Raw genomic sequence first — 23,217 nt, forward strand, 5'->3', positions numbered from 1 at the left:
CGTCAAAATTTTTTATTTTCGTGATTTTTTCGATATGTGTACCAAAGATTGAGTATTTGCTACATTGGTCGTGTTTAGATTGATATACTGACTAAAGATTTCGTATTGGTCGGTAACTTTGAACAGAAGTATTCTAAGTGAAAAATAGACTGATATATTCCACTGTAAAAACGGGAAAATATTGGAAAATTTTATATCAAAAAAAGAAGAGGAGAAAAGGTAGCAGATACTCAGCCTTGAATCTGGAGAGAGAGAGGGAGAGAGCGTTTTCCTCATAGAAGCTCAGTCTAAAGCCTAGCGAGATGAAATAATAATCATTAAGCTTACTTTTCAAGCAGTTTCTGCTCACCACAGGCATAGAAAATGATCGGGTAACAGTGTGGAGAATTGGAATGTTAATCTAGAGGTTAATATTGAACTCGACAGGCCGCGCTTTAAGGCAAGATTCTTGTGTCTATTTCAGTATCCATTATTACCCTATGGGTATGGAAATTTAGAATTCTAAAATATGGATTTTTAATGGCTCAATTCCCCCGTGTGTTGACTTTTGATGTCAACGTGACAGAAAGGAAGTTAATCTGCACTTTGGTCAACAAGCGATTCGTATGTCAGTATTACATTTCGCGATCGTACGTGTCTCGGCTGGTTTTCAAAACATGTTGGAGCGTTACAAGTCGGTTCAATCCTAACAGCGTTTTATTATGTTTCAAAAACAAGATCGCCCTTCTGTTGGTGATGTGCCCAGCTGTTCATCCAAGTTTGCTTTTCCAGTATACTACCGCCTTGGTTCGTGTTGAGATCATAAACCAGCGAGTTCATAATGTTGAAGATGTTATGGCGGAAGTGGGGCGAATACATGAATCCATGAGGGATTCTACCGAAGCAGCAGGTACTCAACCTTCTGAAAGCACTGGTTTTGTCGGGAACTTTGATGGCAATATTGCTCAGGAGAGTAGAGATATGACCGAAGGTAGTATGCTTTCTCTCGTCAACTTATAACTTAGTAAAGGACCCTCGCTTCGACAACGATACGAAATACAATTTTCCTGGCGAACTCTTTTCGATCCTTTGAATTTTGCCGAGGCTTACTTTGGTGAAAAAATTGGGAGTCACAATGGTGCTTAAAGTGGCTAATGAATTTGTCTATTTTAGTAACTACATAAACTCACTTCTGAGGGGTCGATAGCGAAAAAGTAATAGCGGTCATCGTTGTAAAAGTTCAAGAGAGCAATCATATGAGTAACATTATGCAATTGATCATTCAAAGATATTCCTTTTTCCCTAGCTTGGATTAATATATTTGATGTATTGTTGGCCAGATAAACCCTTCAGGAATATGAAGGGTCCATCGTTGAATGACTAAAACAACAGTGCGACGTCTGCTGTTTATCATAATAACAGCACAAAAAGGTCTTGGATAGCTAAACGTTTTGAAACGTGAGGAATGGGTGTGGGGGGGGGGGGGGTGGGGGGTGGAAAAACGTGAAGTACTCTTGCGTGCCACAAGGAAAGGTTGAGCTTAATTTAGGTTCTCGTTTAAACGAGGCGATCGTACACGTAAAAGCGAGCGAAAGAAAATCAGTGTTTGCTCGAGAATAAGGCAGCCTCCTTTCATTATTTGCCTGCACAAATTTTCAGTGACGGAAAGCTTAGTAAGAACCTGGTAACCGTCATTTAGACGAATCTGGTTTGGAGCCAAAGGTTGTATAAATAAACCACTGTTGAGATTATTGTCTGGTAAGGAGATTTAAAAGTGTTACCGCTTTAATTTTCAAACACTTTTTGAAAAAAAAAAAACTATTTCCAGTTAACGCCAGAAGCCGTCGCCATTTCAAGTTACCTGAGAAAGGAGCCAACCCTGGTAAAGTTACGATAGAGGTGGTTAGAAGTGAGATAAACAAGACCATGAATTCATGGTCACCACGATCATTTTGTTCGCCCAAAGAACAAATTTGCGTACAGGAGCTACCAGGATTGCAAGGACCAAAAGGATCACGGGGAAGGAGAGGTCCGCGTGGATCTACAGGAAGGAAAGGGTCACGTGGTTTTAGAGGAGAACCAGGGCCTTCCGGAAAGCAGGGAAATATCGGACCACCAGGTCAAAAGGGTGCACAGGGTATCACACGGGTTCCGGGTCCCAGGGGGCCACCCGGAGTTAAGGGAGAACCTGGGGAACCTATCTCTCTCCCTCTAGTTGTTGTTTCTCCAATGAAGCAAACACTCAGAGAAAATCAAAGTGCAGTGTTCCAATGTTCGGTGAGTGGAAATCCTCAACCGACTATGACGTGGGTGGGGACAAATGGCACTCATCTCCAAAGTAATTCTCACCTTGGCGCTCGGGGTGGGAGATTAGAATTCCATCACGTGACTCTTAGCGACGCTGGAAATTACACTTGCGTTGGAAGAAATGTTCTTGGTTCCGAGAGTCAGTCTGCGAAGCTAATCGTTGAAAGTAGGAATGGGCATGCAGAAGAAACTGGGTGTGAATTTATTTCATCATCTGTTTTTTACTATTCTTTAATATCAACTATTTAAATCAACTCCATTTAGCCAAACCACATGTTCAACTTGCTTCAGGTCCCACTCATGCAAGGGTGGGACAAAATATTACGCTACCTAAATGTCACGTGACCGGCTTTCCAAAACCAGTCGTGTCGTGGAAGAGATTGACCGGTGCCTTGGCTCAAAAGAGGGCAGATTACAATCAGCAGGACTTGACACTGCTTGATGTGGAAAAAAAGGACACTGGAGCGTACGAATGCAGAGCCAGAAACCATCTTGGAGAAGGTTCTGCAGTTACGACCTTGTTTGTTTGGTCGGCACCAAAATTTGTCTCAAAGCCACCCGACATGCTCACCAATGGGGTTGGTGGGTCAGTGTCTCTGAACTGTTCTGCCACAGGGGAGACTGTTCCTCTCGTCTCTTGGAAGCGAGCAAGAGGGGCCTGGGACGAAAAGAGAATGAAAGTAGACAAAGGAACCCTAACTATTTCGGTTCTGAGAGAATCAGACTCAGGAATTTATGTGTGTGAAGCCAGAAGTCCGCAATTTACAATCGAGGCAAGAACATCGCTGAAGGTGAAAGGTTGGTTGAACAGTGTGATTGTTTGTCTTTTTTTTGCATCCATGTTCGATACAAACTTTCTGGCCGTATCACACGATTATGATCACTTCTCCGTCTGTAAAGGTAGGAACTTTATAAACATTTTATTTTCGGTTATGCACTGAATTTTGGCCAAAACAATGAAATTTTTCTAACTGCCTCTTAAACGAAGCCTTCTTAACTAAGTAACGACTAAGAACTCAGTAACTGGAATAACTTTTCCGACAGGAGTCCGATTAACGTATTTGTTAAAACACTGTATCCTTTTTACCCTAATTACCGAGATCTCAGCGTTACGACCTCGAGCCGAATAGTTTCCCGTCCGGCCCTCCCATTACGTCAGTAAGTACATATTACGTCATTTTCTTATAGCTCTCCTTTCGTTTACGCCTGATGGCCGCAAAGGGAGACTCGGTATCATTCAGAATTTCACCGTTACAAGAACAGCTAAATATCTCATCAAAGCCTTTGGTGCTCGGGGAGGGACACATTCTTACAATTATGGATACAGACCAGGAACTTATTACGGCGGTTATGGTGCAGCGATAGAGGGGACATTTCGACTGACCAAAGGTACTGTTCTAATTATTATTGTGGGGCAGAGAGGAGGAGATTCAGTGGAGGTGAAAGGTGGCCAAAGCACGACCATGACAGCAGCTGAGCTCGGACTGTCTGTCGAAGACAACGCTGGCACTGGGGGAGGGGGAGGAAGTTTTGTTTATACCACAAATGATTTGCTGTTTTTAGCTGCTGGAGGAGGAGGGGGCGCGTCTGGTGGATATCATGGTGTGGATGGTCAGGCAGGAACAAGTGGAACCAGTAGTGAGGGGAACGATCCATCACATGCAAAGAAGGGTGGTACCATGGGTCAGCCAGGAGAATGTAACAATTATGACGCTAGTTACCATGGGGGAGTGGGTGCGGGCTGGAATGGCCGAAGTTGTTCCAGAAAAGGATCTGAGCACGGAGAGGGAGGTGGGTCGCGTGCTCAAGGCTGGATAGGAGGTCAAGCAGGAGCTATGAACAGTGGAAGTAACGGCGGACCAGCACCAGGAGCAGTAGGAGGGTTTGGTGGTGGAGGAGGAGGAGCGGAGGATAACGGCGCATCGGGTGGAGGTGGAGGGTACTCTGGAGGAGGCAGCGGTATCAAAGATAAACAAGCCGGGGGGGAGGTGGTTCGTATTGCGCCGGGGAAAATTGCCATGGTGTGACTGGAGGCAACGTGGAAGAAGACGGCTTGGTGCAAATTATAGAACAATGAAAGAGCTTCCTTCAATTGTTCTTCAAGAAAGCAAGGATTAAGCGACATTACTTACGGATTAGATAACGTTATTTTAAAGCGATTGGGTCTCTTTCATAACTTCTTCGCGAAGAAGTTTTAACATAAACAGATAAAAGCAAATCAAGATATGTATGCCTTTTTTGTTGTTGTTGTTGATTAGTCTATTACTTCTAAAAGCGATTAAGATATAATCCTTTATTCTCCTATTTCAAGGTATGAAGGTATCGATATCACAAGGGGAAAGCCTACTTCTCCCTCTCCCCCTCCCCCGTGCGTACCAGCGCGCGGGCCCGATAATAGCTCAAATCCATCTGCCGAATGTAATCTAGACACACGTAAATTGACTCTACTTATAGCAGCCACAAGGGAAATTATGAATCACAATTTGGGCAAGTTGTAGGAGAGCCTCAATGGGGTGATGGCTTTCAGGTACGGCTAATGGTTAAATACGGATACCGGTTAATTTCTTTTCATTAGTATTAAAAAAAAAAACATATATCTATATATATATATATATAAATAGAATAAATGTTTGAAAAGAAAATTTGCCCTGAGCGGGATATATATATTTATTAAAAGCTGGATCATTGGATAATGCAAGTCAAGACCTTTCATTGGCTTAGCCTTTATGGTATATGAGCCAATATACCATAAACTACGATATGGTAAGCGTACGAATAAGCTTAAAATTGAAAGGGAGCTAAAATGTAATAAAATTTAATAATTTAATGTAGCGACTTTAATAAGACAATTATTCCACTCGCGTTTGTTGGATATGAGATGATTATGGCCAACTTGGCGCTACGCGCCTCGTTGGCAATCTATCATCTCATATCCAGCGCGCGCTCGTGGAATAATTGTTAAATATATATATATATATATATATATATATATATATATATATATATATATATATTTATATCTAATAGATATAAACGAATAAACAAGAAATAAAGTTGTTTCACTTATCCTTGAAGTGCTTGATGCAGAAATGTGCAGAGCAAAATACAAATGTGAAAGAAGGAAGTTATTACTAGTTACTCGAGTTTCACGCTCTGTCCGATGATCGCCTAGAGCGTGAAACTCGAGTAACTAGTAATAATTTCCTTACGTATGATGCACGATCCTCGCAGTAGAGAGCGCTATTTATGCAGTAGCGAAAATCAGACCTGAGAAAATCAGGCCTGTACGAGATTCGAACCACTGACCTCTGCGATACTAGTGCAGCGCTCTACCATTGAGCTAACAAGCCAACTGGGAGCAGGCCGTTAAGTTGATTCGTAATAAACCCGTAATGCATAAATAGCGCTCTCTACCTGTATTGCATAAATAGCGTATTGCATAAATAGCGCTCTTTACTGCGAGGATCGTGCATCATACGTATCTATAACCGCAGTTCAAAATATATGGAACTTCATATATTCATCGTAACCAAATAATCTCCTTGATAACCATTAGCCGATTAGGACAGTGCGCAGTGGACAGAATAAAAAAGAAGGGCATTTTTATACCTTAAACTTTCTTCTATAAACCATTGTATACTCTGAGTCAACACAAAGTACTTGGGTTGATTGAAAAACATGGCTTTTACACCATAGAGGACCTGCTTGTGGCTTTAAGGTTACCGTGCACCTTCAGGGGTGTCTGGCATGCAAGGATGTAGCGCGTCCGGTTTAAACTGTAGATATCTAAACCCCTAAATCAAATTAAAGCTTATAGGACTGGCTATAAGACTATTGTTGTAGAGCGTTTTCAAGGCTCGATATTTCAAGCATTTTTAGGTTTAGCTTTTGTTTTATTAAGTCTCGCCTTTTCGCCCCTACGTGCTATTTTGATGAATCTATAGTTTTGATGATTTATTTTTAGTGTGTGCTTGAACTTGGCTCAGCACTTACCGTGCTAGACATTTTAATCCCTTGTTATGGTTGAAGATAACTAGTTTGCTAGGTGGTCATGTTTGAGTTGGTAAAACTGACCTTGAGTTTTACCCACACTGAACATCCTGTTTTGGAAGTTCCCACGGTTAGCTAACCCAAACATGTCTGTGATTTTTGTATTTAATACTGGAGCACTCCTTGCTGAAAGTAGTAGAAATAAGTAGTAGGAATAAGTAGTAGAAATAAGCAGTGGAACAAGGGAGAGAATAAAGAAGAAAATTACAGAGTCTCAGTACCTCTTGTTAATTTGCCAAGCGAGTGGTAAAACCCCTCAACACTATACCAAAAAAATTGAAAAAAGTTAAATTGTCGAATTTTTCACGACTTTTAAATGGGAGCGCCCGAATCACCTTTTGAACGTCACATGTTAAAGCGAATTTTTTTTTCGCTTATTGAATGTGTTCCTCCATTTCTGGGGCCAAAGTGCTAAAAAACGTGTCTGCGATTTGCCATATTTAATTTCAGTGAAAATTTACAGAACGTTTTTGAAATAGGATTAAAAAAGTGTGGAGTGATCGTACAAAAATCGCTCTTGAAAAAAAAGTATTTAGAAATAAAAAATTCGGAGTCACAGTTTTGTTGTTTATATGTAAAACTAGCCACTGTCAAAATTTGAGAGCAATCGAACAAATTCCCTTTGACTTGTAGCTCTTAAAAGGTGATCCGGGCGCTCGCCGTTTAGGAGTCGTGAAAAATTCAACAATTAATTTTTTCAAAATTTTTGGTATAGTCCGATAGCCAGTTTTATAAGCTTTAATTTAATATAGTGGTTTAGATATCTACAGTTGAAAGCGCACGCGCTACGTACATCGCTTGCACGCGAGAGACCCATTAAGGTGCACGATAACCTTAAGTATAATAAAGCTTTCAACAAATACGTCAATGCAACACGCGAAACGCTGTAAAAAAGCATGGAGATGTTGTGTAACCAACTTTCTACTATGGAATTCATTGGCTGAGGTTAATTATCTCCTACTTTGATCGCCTTGTTTAAGGATAAATCTCGAATTTAACATGATTAGTTCAACTGGTTAGCTTCCTTAATACTTTAGTCATACGATTTATTATATAGTTTGCAGCGCCCACGGGCATGATGGAGCAAATCCTGTACTCTGATTGCCTACCCCAGCGGTCAAGATGGGCCCGTCTTGACCACTCGGGATTCCTGCTTTGATCTTGCGCAATTTTGGATCTTAGCCTCGTTCTTTCTTCTGCGTTTTTATGGACTTCGACCATAACAACTAGATTACTATTATTACCCAACTACACTCCGTAGAGCACAAATAACACCTAAGACGAGAGCAAATATCACGCGGTATTTGTATTCCATAGAACCGGTTAGACAGGTTTTCCCGCGCAAGCGACGAATTGGATTGAAGTTCCAAAAAAATTGGCGTACAATTTAAATCATTTTTCTGAAGACGAAGAGTCAGAATGGCTAGCAAATATTGATCCAAGTTTATCAGATAAATCGAACGAAGAACGCAGTTAGACGACAATGAAATTTCATTATTTACTGAAGAAAATAGAAATAGCAACACGACAACGCGTCAATTCCGTTCCGTTTCGCATACTTCTGTCACGCACTCCTCTTAAATAAACATCCGTGAAATTGGCCCTCACTCAATTAACAATTTGGCGTGTTGAATAATAAATAACTTACTAAACGTTTCGGTCTGTCGTATCTCGGATTATTTTTAATCATCGTTGTTTGTATATTATTCATATTATTTTCGTCAAAATACGGCACAAATCGAAAAAATACTCGGCTATGCTACACAATAAAACGTCTAATAAGATGTACTCTTACTATTTCTGTTCGGTCTCCATTCACCCAGGCGGTGTGCGCACTTCGATTGCATTGCATTGTGGTAGCGTTATTTTCAATATGGCGGTAAAAGCGGTAGAAATGGATAGAGTTTGACTGAATATTCCGTAAAAGTAAGGCCATTTCTTTATCCTTTCACTATAGGTGAACATAGTTTGATATAGTCCGAACGTGTAGAAGTATTTTTCGTGCGTATTTGTCACGTATTATATCGTTCTCAAGAACAAACGCAAGCACTGTGTTTTAGCATGTAATATTAGACAGGTTTTCGAGGAGATCAAATTCGTTGTACGTCGTAGTTTAAAGCCTTTCAAAGATTTATATGGCCACTTTGATCCTTGTTCAGCAGCTCTGACCAAACGCGCTCAAACAAACTCCAATGGTACAAATGTTTTAGGCATTTTAAGTGATAGTGTTTGAGACTCTTTTGTGGAGCGAAAAGGCCCATTGTTGCGTTAAGTGTGTTGCGTTACATAGCGTTACTACTGCAAGGGCATTTATCAATCGTGTTGTAAATCCACTTTCCTAAGTTAAGGAAAATTAAATAATAGCGAGTGTTGTGGGGTAAATCTTCTATCTTGATAACTGAATGAAGGACAGTTTAATTAGAGCAATGAAAAGAGTCTCTTGATCCATAAAAACCCCTACCTTGCATGAGGCGACACGGCGGAAAGCCGGAAAGCAAAACGCAGACGACTGTTGAAAGGTGTTGATAGGCCAGTGCGTCTCCTACCATTTGCTAGCGCTTTTAAACCTTCTACTCTCAACGTTTAGCTCTTATTAGGATATCTTTTGATGACTTTCCTTTGCGATGTGATAATATGGGTCAGTTTTGAGGTGTCATAATTCTCTTTGGCGAAGCCGGATGAGATTGTGTTACAAAAGGCAATATTTTCTTTTGTGCGCGCGCTATTTTCTTTGAAGTAATGACTCTAGAGATACGTTCTCAAAACCCTCATGTAGGTTCCTCTATTCTCGAAGGGTATTTTGAAACTCTACGTTTTTACTAAACGTGGAGCGCGACAAATTCGTTCTTAGGAGACGTGGGGCTTCTCCTTTTACAAATCCCGTATTTACGCTCAGTGGAAAAAGTTCGTCTAGTACAAGGTCTTTTTCTCTCTAATATGCGTTTGCATGTCAAGGGTTAATTCACAGTTGAATAACTCGCGTCTTGGAATATAACTACTGACTTTGAAATTACTCATCCCGCCATCGGTTGTGAACGTAACTGTTGCCATTTGTGTCGAGATTCTTAGGCAGATTGCAGTTTCGAATCTTTCTAACTAACGTCTGTTGCCTCCTAAGAACGAATTCGTCACGGAAGAAGTACAGGAGTCGCACAGGCCCGTCAAACGATTTAACTTTCGAAGGAGTGGCAACAGACAGTGAATCCCCATCAAAATCCACGCATATTCACGCCGCATCTCGCTGCCACTAAAGATGTTTACTCTAACGCGCAATGCTCAATTTTTGTTTTACGACCATGATGCAACGCAATCAGAGTGCGCACACCACCGGTCAAGAGGGGCAGAGGGAAACTGGTAATAACCTTTTGTCAACATGGCGGACGAAGCTGATGAAATAATTGCGAATGTGATCGTGTGAACCGTTATTGGTTTCCTTACACGTAATAATGAGGTCAGAGTGTATATTCAATTTAAAACAACATGAGTGAGCAACAAGCAATTTCTGACCGTCGAACAGCTTCAAAAACGCCTTCAATCACTCGGTTCATTCGCTACGAGCATCTTGTAGCCGGCGTGTCCGGAGGGGTCACTTCAACTCTTGTGCTGCATCCGTTGGACCTGATCAAAATTAGATTTCAAGGTAAGGCACGGTATAAAATAACATATTAGGAGACCACCATCAGTTTATTGTGAGGCGAGGTTATTTTGAAAACGGGAACATCAACAGCGATGTAAAACATTCCTGTCTGAGTTTATTTCCGCACAGATAAGCCTATTTCATTAAATTTTCACCTCTATTTAATGAACGAAAGTTTCCGCACATTTTTATATCAATTTGAACTGACGTGAGCAATTTAGATGGTCTTGAAATAATTAAATCTTCCCATATACAGAACTGTTTTCACCCTCGCTTTAGCAAAAGCATTCAAAAAAGGAATTGATTACTGCAATGCTGTGGGAAGTATTTGAAACTTCCCATTTTACGACTTACTGGAAACTTTAATTTACTGAAAACTCTTATTGTTTAAACTTCATGAATGGATGTTTTATTTCTAATTTAGAACACAGCTAGCAGAACCGCACAATCAAATTCAATAATTATTTGTAAGCGTGCTCAAAATCCCGATAGTGCACGCTGACAGCGTCAGCAAATCGCTTCGCCAGAGATTTTTTGTTTCACGCGAGCAGCCATTGTTAGCGCGGGGAAAAATAATATATTTCGGGACAATAATGGATACAAACAGAAACTTGGCCTACTAGTTGGAAAACAAAGACAATGTTTCAACCTCTTCCCTTGGGCTAGAGTTCTTAATGAGGCAGAAAAGAGAAAAACAACGGAAAAGGAGACTTGGCATCAGTGCCGTCACGATTTGCTTCAACTGATATTGTTTCCGTTTCTCACGTCGGATTTGATGCACAATTCCACCGGCTATGTTCTAAAACAATTGGTTCATGCTTTCAGCTGTGCATTATCGAGTTATGGAGCATGTGGGAAGTTCGGAGAGCACTCAAGAAGCTAGAGTTGCCCTCGGCTATCGCCTCGGGCAACTCTTACGCTTCTTTCATGGTCTCCAAACTTCCTGTGTGCTCCATAACTTGATAGTGCATGCTAAAGCATGAACCAATTGTTAATTAAAGATCCCTGTATTAGTGTTGGCTTCCTTATTAATTTTGATTTAGTTTATGGTGATATATGCGACAACCACTTGTTAGGAATAGGATATCATTTTTACTCACAAGTTTTTAATACTACTAAGGGAGTCTTTAGGTAGACGAGCCACAAAATTTGTATTTAAGGGCCTATCTGCACTAGCAAAAAAATTGTTTATTTGTACAAATTTTAATTACTTTACAAGTGTGGATGGTTTGTTGTGGCTTGACAAATTTTGGCTGAAGCAAACAAATTTTCAATGGCATTGCTGATAAAATTTGTCCTGGGTAAAACCTTGGCAAAATCATTTAAATAAACAAAACTGTTATAAACTGGTTGACCATTTTGTTATAAACACCACCAGTGTGGTAATTGAACTGAGTTTACTTTACCAAAAAGTTGCAATAATTGTCTTTCATTGCAAAACTCACGGATTTTACAACTTTGAACAACTTAAGATGAATCCTGGTGATTGGCCAGGAGTTTTAATCCATTGGCAAATTATAGCAGCCAGTCTTATGAGCAGGTCAGGCACTGGATGCAGCTAGGGTAAGATTATAATAATGGTGGAATAATTTTCCAGTTGCCACTTTATCAGTCCAACAATGAAGCAGTAGATGTGGCACAAGATTCCGAAGTGCCCACTCCAAGCAAAGGGAAGGGAAAAGCTAAATAGAATAAGATTACTTAGTTCTTATTAACCGAGTGGGAGGTCTGTATGGGAGAATCTTGACTGAGGTCACCCGTACAGACCGAACGCAGTGAGGTCTGTACCAGCGACCGAGGTCAAGATTCTCCCATACAGACCAACCTAGCTCGGTTGATAAGATGTTTATTATATGGTCGTGTCTAATATGCCAATTTTTTATATTCTTTGTACCTTTTTTTTCTAGACCGGTCTAGATGCCGAAAAATCTAGACCGCTTTAAATATTGTTTTCAGCCAATCAAATTTGTGAATTCGGTAGTTCCCAGTCCTTGTGAGACACAGCCATATAATAAATAATGGTAATTGAACTCGAGTGGAGTGCAATTTGGGCTGAAATCATACGCGTGATTTCAAAATCGAACTAGCGCGCAGCGCGAGTTCAATTTGAAATCACAAGTATGATTTCAGACCAAAATTGCACGACACGAGGTTCAATTACCACTTTATTACATCCATTTTGAAATCGCCAAAATACAGAACTTGGTCAATTCAAATATTTTATTGGTGCAGAACTGAGCCGGTTTTTAAATAAAAAGCGGAAACGGAAACACATTTACATCTTATTTTGTATGCAAAACAGAAAGACTTTGACGTCATGTGTCAAAAACTCAGTCAAGCGTATCTAAAGAAAGACAAGTATCATTCAACAAATTCGAGAAGTCCTCAATAACTCAGAAAAATAGTGAAGCGTTAAAGTTCAATCCTCGTCGTGTGATTCAATGATGTAAGCCCTTCGTTTCTTCTGTGGTTGGGGTGGAGAATTCTGGCTGTCTCTGGAGAAGAAATTGAAGGTTCAGCCTGTGTTATTCTGCGATGGAACGGGAGCAGCACAACTGAAGGCTTCCATGCGGTACTGCGGAGACTGTAATGGAAAACGTGGTTGAAATCCTGAAAATTCAGCTGGCTGAAAACCACGATTGGAACCCATGGCCTGATACATTTGGCCTTGTTGTTGGACGTGATAAATAGGAACCAGAGGTGTTCGTTTATTTTGGACTGCAATCTCCTGATTTAAGGCTTGATATGCAGTGTTTTGGCGGGTGACTTCGTTTGCTTGATTTTCGTTTGACACGTCTTTATATCCACTGATAATGTGAGACAGTTCTTTCCTGTGATTCTTGTCTATTTTATCGTAGTCGTCTAACGAAGATTCACGTACATGGCCTGTTATTTCACAGATGATATTGCGCGGTTGACCTGATTTCTTCGGTTTTGATACCAATGTTTTCCTCATGCTTTGGTTCGTCAGCTTCTTAATCGTCCTGAGACAAGAGGCCATAGATTTCATTTAATTGCCGATGGTGTTTTGTCCCATTTGAACTTTGGTATACCAAACATCTGCTGATTTAGGACGATTTATGATGCTTAGATAGAGTGGCCCTGTGTTCTTCATTCCTTCCGGTCGCTTGGACAACCAAAGCTTGAATAGCCGCACTGGATCGCTTTTTCCGCCATCGGTGCTGAACATTGTTTGCGGTGTTGTTCTTCGCCTGATGGTGAGACCACCGCTCCGTGTTTTAGTGGGACCATATGGTGGGACCTTCTTTGAACTCAACAACTTCAGTTCCATTTTCTCGCTGTCTTATAATTACATCTTCCACGTACGCATCGTAGTGTTCTTGGCGACCACGAAATCCCAGTTGTTCCGTCAAATTTTTAAAGTTGACATTGGTCAAGACCTTTCCATTAAAATCGCCCAACTGACCTTTTTCCCACAGGGCTGACTCTTCTTCAGATGTGATTGGCTGAGCTTTGTTGGGTCTCTTTCCCTTTCCTTGTTGACGCAGGGAAATTGCTTTCGCATTGAGGATTTCTCGTGAGGAGTGAAACTCCCTCGATTGCACGATGCTCAATGGATAGTTGTTCTCCTTTAGATATCTTTCTATGGCACTCTGCATGACTTTAAGGGATTCTGGCTCGTAATCATCTCCGTCCTTTTTTCTTACTTCGGCGTAAAACTTACTCAGGACTTTGTCAAGTTCTTCAGGCGCCATTGTTTCGATGGAGACTTATTCAAGGTGGCGGCATTGACACCAGCTTCTGAAAACATTCATCCATTGTTTTGTGGAGCGGGACGTATTTTTATTGGAAGTGACAGACTTACGCTCATGTATTTTATCGCTTGAAATGATGGGAAATCTTGCAATATCCAACTCTTGTAGTGGCTTTTGATTTTCTTCGTTTGTTGTTGACTCGGTGGACTCGGGATCGCGCGGATTTTGAGCTTGAGAAGGTACAAAATCGTCAAAATATTCACCAAAATGTAGACAAAAAGTGGGAAAGTCCCTGGCATGTTGATCTTCAGCCTGAAGAATCTCATTGTCATCATTCAAAAACTGGATGAAATTAAACTCATCCATTTTTGGGGGAAAAAAATAAGAGTTTTGGAAACAAAAGTTGCAAAATTTGCCAGATGATACTCCTTGTTTTTCATTTTCCTGCAATTTGATTGGTCACTTTAAACAAGCCTTGAAATCTGATTGGTTGTTTGTTTTAAGTGTAAATTCCTCATTCTAATCAGAGAATGTTTAGAAATACATTTGATAATAAAAATTAACGGTAAAAAACTACGACGTTTCGAAGTCTGCATGACCTCATTATCAAGTAAAATGTTAAAACTGATGTAAAATTGTAGCTCAGAGATTATATACAAATAATGTGATAACTCTGATTATATACAAATAATGTATATAATGTATATATACAAATAATGTATATAATGTGATAACTCTGATTATATACAAATAATGTATATAATCTCTGAGCTACAATTTTACATCAGTTTTAACATTTTACTTGATAATGAGGTCATGCAGACTTCGAAACGTCGTAGTTTTTTACCGTTAATTTTTATTATCAAATGTATTTCTAAACATTCTCTGATTAGAATTCTAAAACGGGAGAATCGACTGCACTTGTTCAGGCGTCTTGAACAGTTAAGCAGTAAGCAAATCAAATGTGATGGAGCCATTGAATTTCTTCGCCTTTGCCAGAATGTAGATCTTACACCAACCTTCGCCAAAGTCGACCAGACGAAGTCGAAGAACTGGCAACAATCATCGAAAGCGTTCTCAACAAATGTCATCGCCGAGGAGCTAAGATCAAAAGTGAAACAGAATGCTATGTTAAAGATGGAAATGAACACCATCTATGACGAAATCCGCCAACAATGTTCACCGCTACAGTACATGCTTACCTTACGCGTTATGACAGATCTTCGAAAGAAACTTTACGAAGACGTAATGACCAACCACACGAGCAAGATTGCAAGGTTAATTAACAAGGAATTTGACGTTGACGAACACATTACAAACATCTCATCGTACCGACTGTCATTCTTTGAAAAGTTAGTTCTCTGCCGTGGTTTGAAATTCTCCATCGCTCAACCTGTGCCAGCTCGTGATGTAAAAGCCAGCTTTGAAAAAGCTTACTGGCGACTTTGAACCCACATTACCGGAGGACCAAAAAGAATTAGCCGCCGCGACTCTTCGCTCGATTGCCCTGAATTATATTCAAAGGAGAGGCCCAAGACCACCCAAAGCACTGCAACAAGCCATAAATCAACTTAGACGAAGGGAAGACATTGTCATTACAAAACCCGACAAAGGATCTGGCGTAGTAGTAATGGACAAGACAGAGTACATCCGTCTACTAAGTGATGCTTCCATCAAAGACACAACGAAGTTCACCCCTATCAACACAGAAAGACCAAAAACACGCGGCCGGCCTCCTAAACACTACCATCCCTTACTACAAAAAGAAAAACAGCTGGAGTCCGTCGTCAGAAAAATCCTGTTAAAGCCGATTGCTGACACAGTTTGTCGCAAAGGTTCCCGGCTTGCTCACCTTTATGGTCTTCCAAAGACTCACAAACAGCAACTATCAATGCGACCGATATTATCATCGACTGGGACCTACAACTTCGCCCTGGCCAAGTGGCTTGAAGAGAAGCTTAAGCCCCTTTCATTAAATCAGCACACTATCTGCGATATCTTCTCCTTCGCCGAAGTGATAAGGGAAACACCACTCAACCCGAATGACATTCTCGTGTCGTATGACGTATGTGCTTTATTTACCAACGTGCCACTCGACGAGACTATTGAGATCATCGCTGAAAAAGCCTTTAAAAACAACTGGTTTAATGAAACGCATGGTCTCAACCTCACAAAGACAGGTCTTACCGAACTTTTAAGAATAGCAACCAAAGATCAGCTATTTCAGTTCGACGGTCAACTTTATGAGCAGGTGGACGGTGTGGCCATGGGCTCGCCCCTGGGACCCCTTATGGCAAACGTTCTCCTGTGCTCCATTGAAGAACAACTGGATCGCAACAACAAGTTACCAAGTTTCTACAAAAGGTACGTCGATGACACATTAGCCACGATGCCAAATATTCAAGCCGCAACAGCTTTCCTTTCAACATTGAACGAATGCCATCCTGCCATACAGTTCACAATGGAAATTGCTGAAAACAACAAGCTTACATTCCTCGGTATGATGATTGAGAAAAACGGTTGCCACCTGACAACAAGCGTATATCATAAACCAACTGATACAGGACTGCTCTTACATTACCAGAGCCATGTCGATCAGCGTTACAAAAGATCTCTGCTGAATACAATGCTGAACCGAGCTTACCGCCTGTCATCAACGAAAGAATCTTTTACGAAGGAATGCCAGCATCTCAAGCGGATGTTTACTAAGCTTAAGTACCCAGTGAAACTCATCAACTCAGCTATCGCCTGGTACACGAGTTCTACGATCCAAAGCCGTCACGAAACCCCAACTGAACTTGACGCGGCTACACAACAACCTGTCAGAATAACTTTACCATTTAAAGACCAAAAATCGGCCGACACAGTAAGACATCAGCTGAAAGATCTTGGCCGGAAAATCGGAACTGTCCTACAACCAGTTTTCACGAGTCGTAAGATCGAGGGAAAGCTCAAGATACAAGAAGAGAAGCCCGCTTTAATTAACCACCAATGCGTTGTTTACACTTTTAAATGTGATTCGTGCGATGCGGATTATATCGGTTATACCACACGCCATCTTCATCAACGCATAGAAGAACATAAAGCCTCTGTCATTGGCAAGCATCTGAAAGAAGCCCACAGTGTAGCGTCCACTAGCCTAGAGGAAATGTTTTCCGTTCTCAAGAAATGCCGCGGGAAAATGGACTGCCTAATTCACGAAATGTTATTCATTCGCGAACAAAAACCAAAGCTAAACACGCAGTCTGACTCAATACGTGCAAAAGTATTTATTTAAACATATACTGCACGATCTGACATGCTAAACACCAATACCAATGAACGCTCATTATTCTAATGAAGTTATCACATTATTTGTATATAATCTCTGAGCTACAATTTTACATCAGTTTTAACATTTTACTTGATAATGAGGTCATGCAGACTTCGAAACGTCGTAGTTTTTTACCGTTAATTTTTATTATCAAAAATTCCTCATTGGCTGGAAAAAAAGATGCGATTTAGAGCAAAAAATGGTGCGATTTGGGAATAAATCGCACCAATTAGAGCCAATCAGATTACAGGGACCACCAGTGATTTCAAAATGAATGTAATAAAGTGAAATATGGTATCGGTCTTATTTTTGGCTGTTAACCAAATTTGATAGTTTAAGCAGCTTCAACATTTTTAGTGTAGATGCAACAGAGGAGACAAAAATTTGTCATGAAAAAAAAATGTGTCCTTTGATGTTGTCAGGGAAATTCTAGTTTAGTCTCCTTGTGCAGATACTGGTCCTAATGGAAACTTGTGGATAAAAGTCAGCCTCATGCCTATAATTATTGTAAATGTGAGGTGATTGGCTTTTCTGCAAAATGTTTTAGCTTGTAAAATCTTATTGTCCATGTGTTGGTAAGTTGGTTGGGGTGACTGTTATTTCCACAATCTTATGCTGATGATGCATGTGGCAATTTTATTTGGGGATCGCAACAAATTTCATAGCTGTGATTGGCTTATTGAATCACTGATATTAGCATGTTCGAAATGCGGAGACACACCTGGTGATTTTATACGCCAATCACAGTGATCTGCAAATATCACGATTGCCATACCAAGCATACTCGGTGATTTTCGTTTTAAATGGCCCAGTGTGTCGCAGACTTTAATTGAAGTTAGCATGCGGAGTCAACTTCCATTAAGGTTGTCAAAACATCAATTACAAATACCAGGAACAGTCTTTCTCAAGAGTATTTACTGCAAGAATGTGTTTGTAGTGTACATGTATGTGACTGTATGCAATGAAACATTTTTTAAATAAATTTTTCTTAGTTAATGATGGAAGTGGAAAGTTACTAGCTTACAAAGGACTTACTGATGCAGTTAAGTCAATTGTGAGAACAAACGGCTTAAAAGGATTATATCAGGTACTTTCAGTTAAATAAAAAGTATTGTAATACTGGTACAATTTGTGAATCAACTAACTAATTTTGGAGGTTAGCAGTTTTCTTTTAATCCATGTTTACCACTTTCAAAAATTCGAGTATTGCCCTTTCTGCTCACCATACAATGCAAATTTTTTTCCTATCTGGAGAATTTGGTAATAAAGCAAGTAATGCCCCATTCATTTAAATTTTCTGCCCTGTCATCACCTTTGCTTGACAGTGTGTTGTTATTCTGAGGAGAAATTAATTTTCAAGAAATTACTTTACGCGAGACATGCGCGCCACGCGGACGTCAATGTGTTTACTTACAATGGGGGAGAGGAGGAGGGGAGTAGGCTAGCTTGAACAAAGTGCGATGAGAATTTTAAAAAATAACGAAATGATTTAAAGAAAAAAAAAACGCGCAGTGATTCCTATTTTAATGACACCGAATAAAAGGAAAAAATCAATAAACACGCAGTTCACTTTCATCCTGTGCAGAGACTGTTTTGCCAGTATTTTTGGTTGTGTCAGTAGTAGTGATAAGGGTTAAAAATGGCTTCAATGCAGTCATTTTGATTATAAAAACTTACAGGACCTTGTTCTGAGTATTGTATTTGCTAGTTATTTTAAAGATTTTCTACGTGTATTATTCATTTTGTTTCTAAAAATATCGAATTCAAATGGAATTGACGGGGAGATTTTATTTTCCTTCACTTTCTATAAAATGCAAAGTCAGCACTTTTCTCACATTTCAAAGCCAGTTATCTCGTAATATTGCGTGGCTACCACCAAATTTTTTTTGTATTGGATTCTGATAGCCCTTGATACGATACATTTTGATTGCATAGGCATTGGCTGGGGAAAGTTAGATTGATTACGAGGACGCAATACAGGGCTACTAGATCAAAATGCTTTAAGCATATCAAATTTATCATTCCACAAAAGCTGAACTTGAAGATCCTTCAAAACTAAAACATTCAAATATAGCAAATTACGAGTAATTTCGTTCTGTTCTCACAATTTAAAGTATGGAGTGTTTTTTAAAAATTTTTATAACATAACCAAAGTAAAGCGCGCGCTCTGATTGGTCAATTTAGCGTCCCCCATTTGCAGATGGGTGTACGCTGCTGACGTGAGCAAATGCAAAGACTATTTTTCCGCGCGCGCTTGTTTTTTCTGGTCGCGTAAGATTTGTTAAATAAAAGGAACTCTTTAGCTACAGTGCATCAATGTTATTTTATAAAACAAATGGTAAACACCACAGCGTACACTATTGAGTTATGGATGCACTTGGGAGGTTTGCTAAGCACTCAAGAAGCTAGAGTCGCTCTCGGCTATCGCCTTGAGCGACTCTTACGCTTCTTTCGTGCTTAGCAACCTCCCGCGTGCATCCATAACTCAATAGTGTACGCTGTGGTGTTTACCATTTGTTAATTTTAGGCAACAATTTAATGTGGAAGTAATATGACTGTTGTACGTCTTCATCTGGCACACAATCATTTCTTCTTTGAGTGAAAAAAAGATTATTTTGCTTCAGCGCAAGCACTTACAATGTATTCATGTGGTCTTATACTCAATATTTTCAGATTTAGCTCAAGAAAGGAAGTATTTGGTGGATTTTCCGCCATTTAAGACTCGCCCCTCTCGCTTCTGTGATGGAGTTTGTCACAGCTAATGATCAATGTAGGACAGAAGTAAACATACAAGGAATGGCTCTCAAGCGCTCTGTCTTCAAAAGATGGTCAGTGGCGGCTCCTCGCCTCTGCAATGTCAAATGTGGACATGAGATCACGTGCCAAAGCTATAACTACAATCGAAAATACCAAATGTGTGAACTAAATAGCCGCACCAGGGAGGCGAGACCAGGGAATTTTCTTTCAACCCCTGGATGGTTTTACATTCAGCGACTGAACGGCAAAGGTATGAAATCAAAAGTTTATCTCTATGTTTGGTTTGTATTCCTTGAATTATTCTCTATCCTGGGCCGATCCGGTTCCTTCTCACCTGAAAGAACTTATAATATAAAAAAACTAAAATATCTGCCTTTACTGCAGCTCCCTTAGGTTCTATCCCTGAATTACCGGCGCTGACTTGTCAAGAAATATAAGCAAGTAAAGGTAAATACACCATGGACAGAAAGTATTGGCTGGATCCAACTAGGAAAGCGAAGGCAGTACTGATTTACTATGTTATGGTTAACGAAGGTAGGTCCTATAAGTTTTGTTTGAGTTATTGTATTTTAATGAATAGTTATCAGTATCATGAAAGTATTATAAATTATTCATGTACTATCATTAATATCACTATCGTAATATTTGGTTTGGACCAGTTCTATGGTGGATGCCTCTCGTAAGTTACTCTACGACGCAGCCCCAAACAGTTTCTTTCGAAACTATCAGCCTTTATTACTCTAACTTAGTCACTTCTTCTCTTACTAAACTGTAGATATTGATGAATGTAAATTTAACATCAGCGGCTGCGACGTGAATGCAGACTGTACGAACACGTATGGTTCTTACATTTGCACATGTAAAGTGGGATACACTGGCGATGGACACTCATGCTCAGGTAATTTTGAGGATGATCTAGTGGATGCCTTCCGAATAACTGCCTTAGCATTGTTTTTTTTTTGGTATATCGTCCCATATCATTATACAGCATTACCCATGTATGTTTTCGTAAAGTTTCCGTGATGTGCGTCTGGCTTGTTTCAAAGTTGTTGTGTTGATAGATTTAAAAAAAATCTTTGTGCTGAAAAATACGAACAACAGATTGTATACTTGTACTTGTCACCACGGATTTACAGGAAATGGACGCAACTGTACGGGTACTAGATTCCTTCCTTGTTTTAAACCCCTCATATTAGAAAGAAAAGTACTGTCATCTTAGCAAGACTTGTTTTACCAGCATGCCTTAAAGAAAATAGCGACGGGTGTAGGCCTGAAGACAATGCCGACAATAACACATGTATATTAAACAAACATTGCGTGATAAAAAATCTTAATGACACAAATCATTGTATTAGTGGTGAAAAATCTCAACTGGTAGAGGGCAGACTAGATGATTACTAGTGGGTAAGAACTACGTATGTAAATTTCAACCTGGATATGCTGGAAATGGACAAAACTGTACAAGTGAAGTTAGTCTCATTGCAATCAAATCATGACCAGAATTTTCCAACATGACGCGTTGACTATAATGCCGCGCTATTCAGCCGCGTTACTAGAGAATTAGAAAATATATCACTCATGACCCGTTTAAGTTTAAGGAGCCGTCAGGGACTCTTAGGTTTTGTTCCTGACTTTTAAATGAAACATTTTAATAACTGATGCATTGTTATTCTGATTTGAACTTGGTCAGTAAACTAAGAGCAGAATCAGTTTATACAAAGTTTGGTTCCAGGACCTTAAACCTTCCTTTTTGTTTGAATGCTTTCTCCGTGTAATGTTTTCTTTCGACAACTCTCTAATTTGATGTCGATGAATGCAAAGGCAGCAATAACCTCTGTAACGAAATTGCAAATTGCTCCAATACTGTTGGGTCTTATAGTTGCACCTGCGAAGATGGATTTACTGGAGATGGACACTCATGCTCAGGTAAAATGAAAACCTACAGTCGTCTCGAAGTACAATACTCAAATCGTTTCGCACGAAGGCAATGGAGATTTTGAGAAACAAAAAACAAGACAAAACAAAACAAACAAAAAAACCGGGTTGCTTAACTTAATTCCTGGTCATTCACTTTATTTTTGTATCCAAAAGGTTACGTTGACATTCCTACTGCTTCCAGATATAGATGAGTGCAGCAATGGAATCCATGTTTGTGATATGAAAGCCAACTGCACCAACACTAAGGGCTCTCGTAACTGCACCTGATACAGGTTCCAAGAGACCAAAAAAAAAACAGTGGGCTTAGTATTGATTATTTCTAGTGCAACCATTGTGGGAGTTACAGGCCACGCGCGCACGACTGGAAAGAGAAGAGGAAAGCCTTAAGGTAATAGTTCAGGTCAACGAAAGAAATTCCTACTTTGTACGCATGTCATCTCAAAATGCCTGTTTCAAAACTAAGAGAAACCTAAAAATTACCTGTCATAAACATCATTTTCATTTATCAATGCTACAGGAGATATTTATTTACCTCTCTTTCTGCGTATCTTTCCGCCATCTGTCTGTCTTTTTCTATCAATAATGTATCTTTACTTTATTGTACTAAACTTGCATTTAGTGTTAATAATGAAATACTCTGTATTTTAGTTTGAACAGGAACCTGTAGGATAGAGAGGAACTATACTTGCACATTTAGTGTATCTAAACTAACCGATAGCAAAGTAAAAGTGGAGATCTGCCATACCCAAGGCTCATCATGGCCACACGAGGGACATCTAGCATGTGTGGCTACCAAAAGGAAAAAGGCAAAGGCTTACGGCAGAAATTCAACAGGGGGCTCAGAGAGAGAAAATTCTTGACAACACAAGAGATAGCGTAGTGAATGGTAAACACCTTAGCGTACACTGTTGAATTATGGTGCACGCGGGAGGTTGATAGGTACGAAAGAGGTGCAAGAATCGCGCGAGACGATAGCCGAAAGCGACTCTACCTTCTTGAGTACTTAGAAAACCTCCCAGTGCATCCATAACTCAATAGTGTACTTTGTGGCGTTTGATACATTAATACATCGTACCAAAAGAGTTTTCTTTTATTTAACAAATCTTACATGACCAGAAAAAACAAGCGCGTGCGGAGATTAGTCTTTTCATTTGCTCACGTCAGCAGCGTACACCCATGGGCAAATGGTGGACTTTGAATTGACCAATCAGAGCGCGCGCTTTACTTTGGTTATGTTATAATTAAGAATTTGTTCATGCTTAGCATGCGTGCATCCATAACTCGATATGCGCACAGCTAAAAGCATGACGAAATTCTCTTAAAACAGAGCGACAACAAGGTTTGTGCGAAGAAGCTTTTTTTTATTGTGATAGAGTGCAAAACTTTCACAACGCATAAAAAAAGTAAAGAAACGTCCCTATTGGCTGGCCAGAAACACGCCACATTTTATACTTTTGTTTGAGCGAGCGCAATTGATCCAGTTAATCGATAACTTTGAAGGAAAAGCTAAAAGTTAACGG

General features: G+C 39.9%; 1 protein-coding gene and 3 pseudogenes across 1 annotated transcript; 3 read left to right on the forward strand and 1 right to left on the reverse strand.

The window, feature by feature from the left end:
- Window positions 1-672: 672 nt before the first annotated feature.
- LOC148739394 (uncharacterized) lies at window positions 673-4,512 on the forward strand (annotated as a pseudogene).
- A 7,880-nt stretch (window positions 4,513-12,392) lies between these two features.
- LOC148739395 (uncharacterized protein KIAA1958-like) lies at window positions 12,393-13,764 on the reverse strand (annotated as a pseudogene).
- Window positions 13,765-14,447: 683 nt separating this feature from the next.
- Window positions 14,448-17,022, forward strand: LOC148739396 (uncharacterized). The gene has a single exon (XM_088751140.1). The coding sequence runs from the start codon at window positions 15,320-15,322 to the stop codon at window positions 16,964-16,966; it is 1,647 nt and encodes a 548-aa protein (XP_088607266.1). The 5' UTR covers window positions 14,448-15,319; the 3' UTR covers window positions 16,967-17,022.
- Window positions 17,023-19,553: 2,531 nt separating this feature from the next.
- Window positions 19,554-23,217, forward strand: part of LOC148739397 (uncharacterized) — an 86,621-nt pseudogene continuing 82,957 nt past the window's right edge.

This window comes from Stylophora pistillata, chromosome 2, assembly GCF_964205215.1.
Source record: "Stylophora pistillata chromosome 2, jaStyPist1.2, whole genome shotgun sequence".
NCBI classification, from domain to species: domain Eukaryota; kingdom Metazoa; phylum Cnidaria; class Anthozoa; order Scleractinia; family Pocilloporidae; genus Stylophora; species Stylophora pistillata.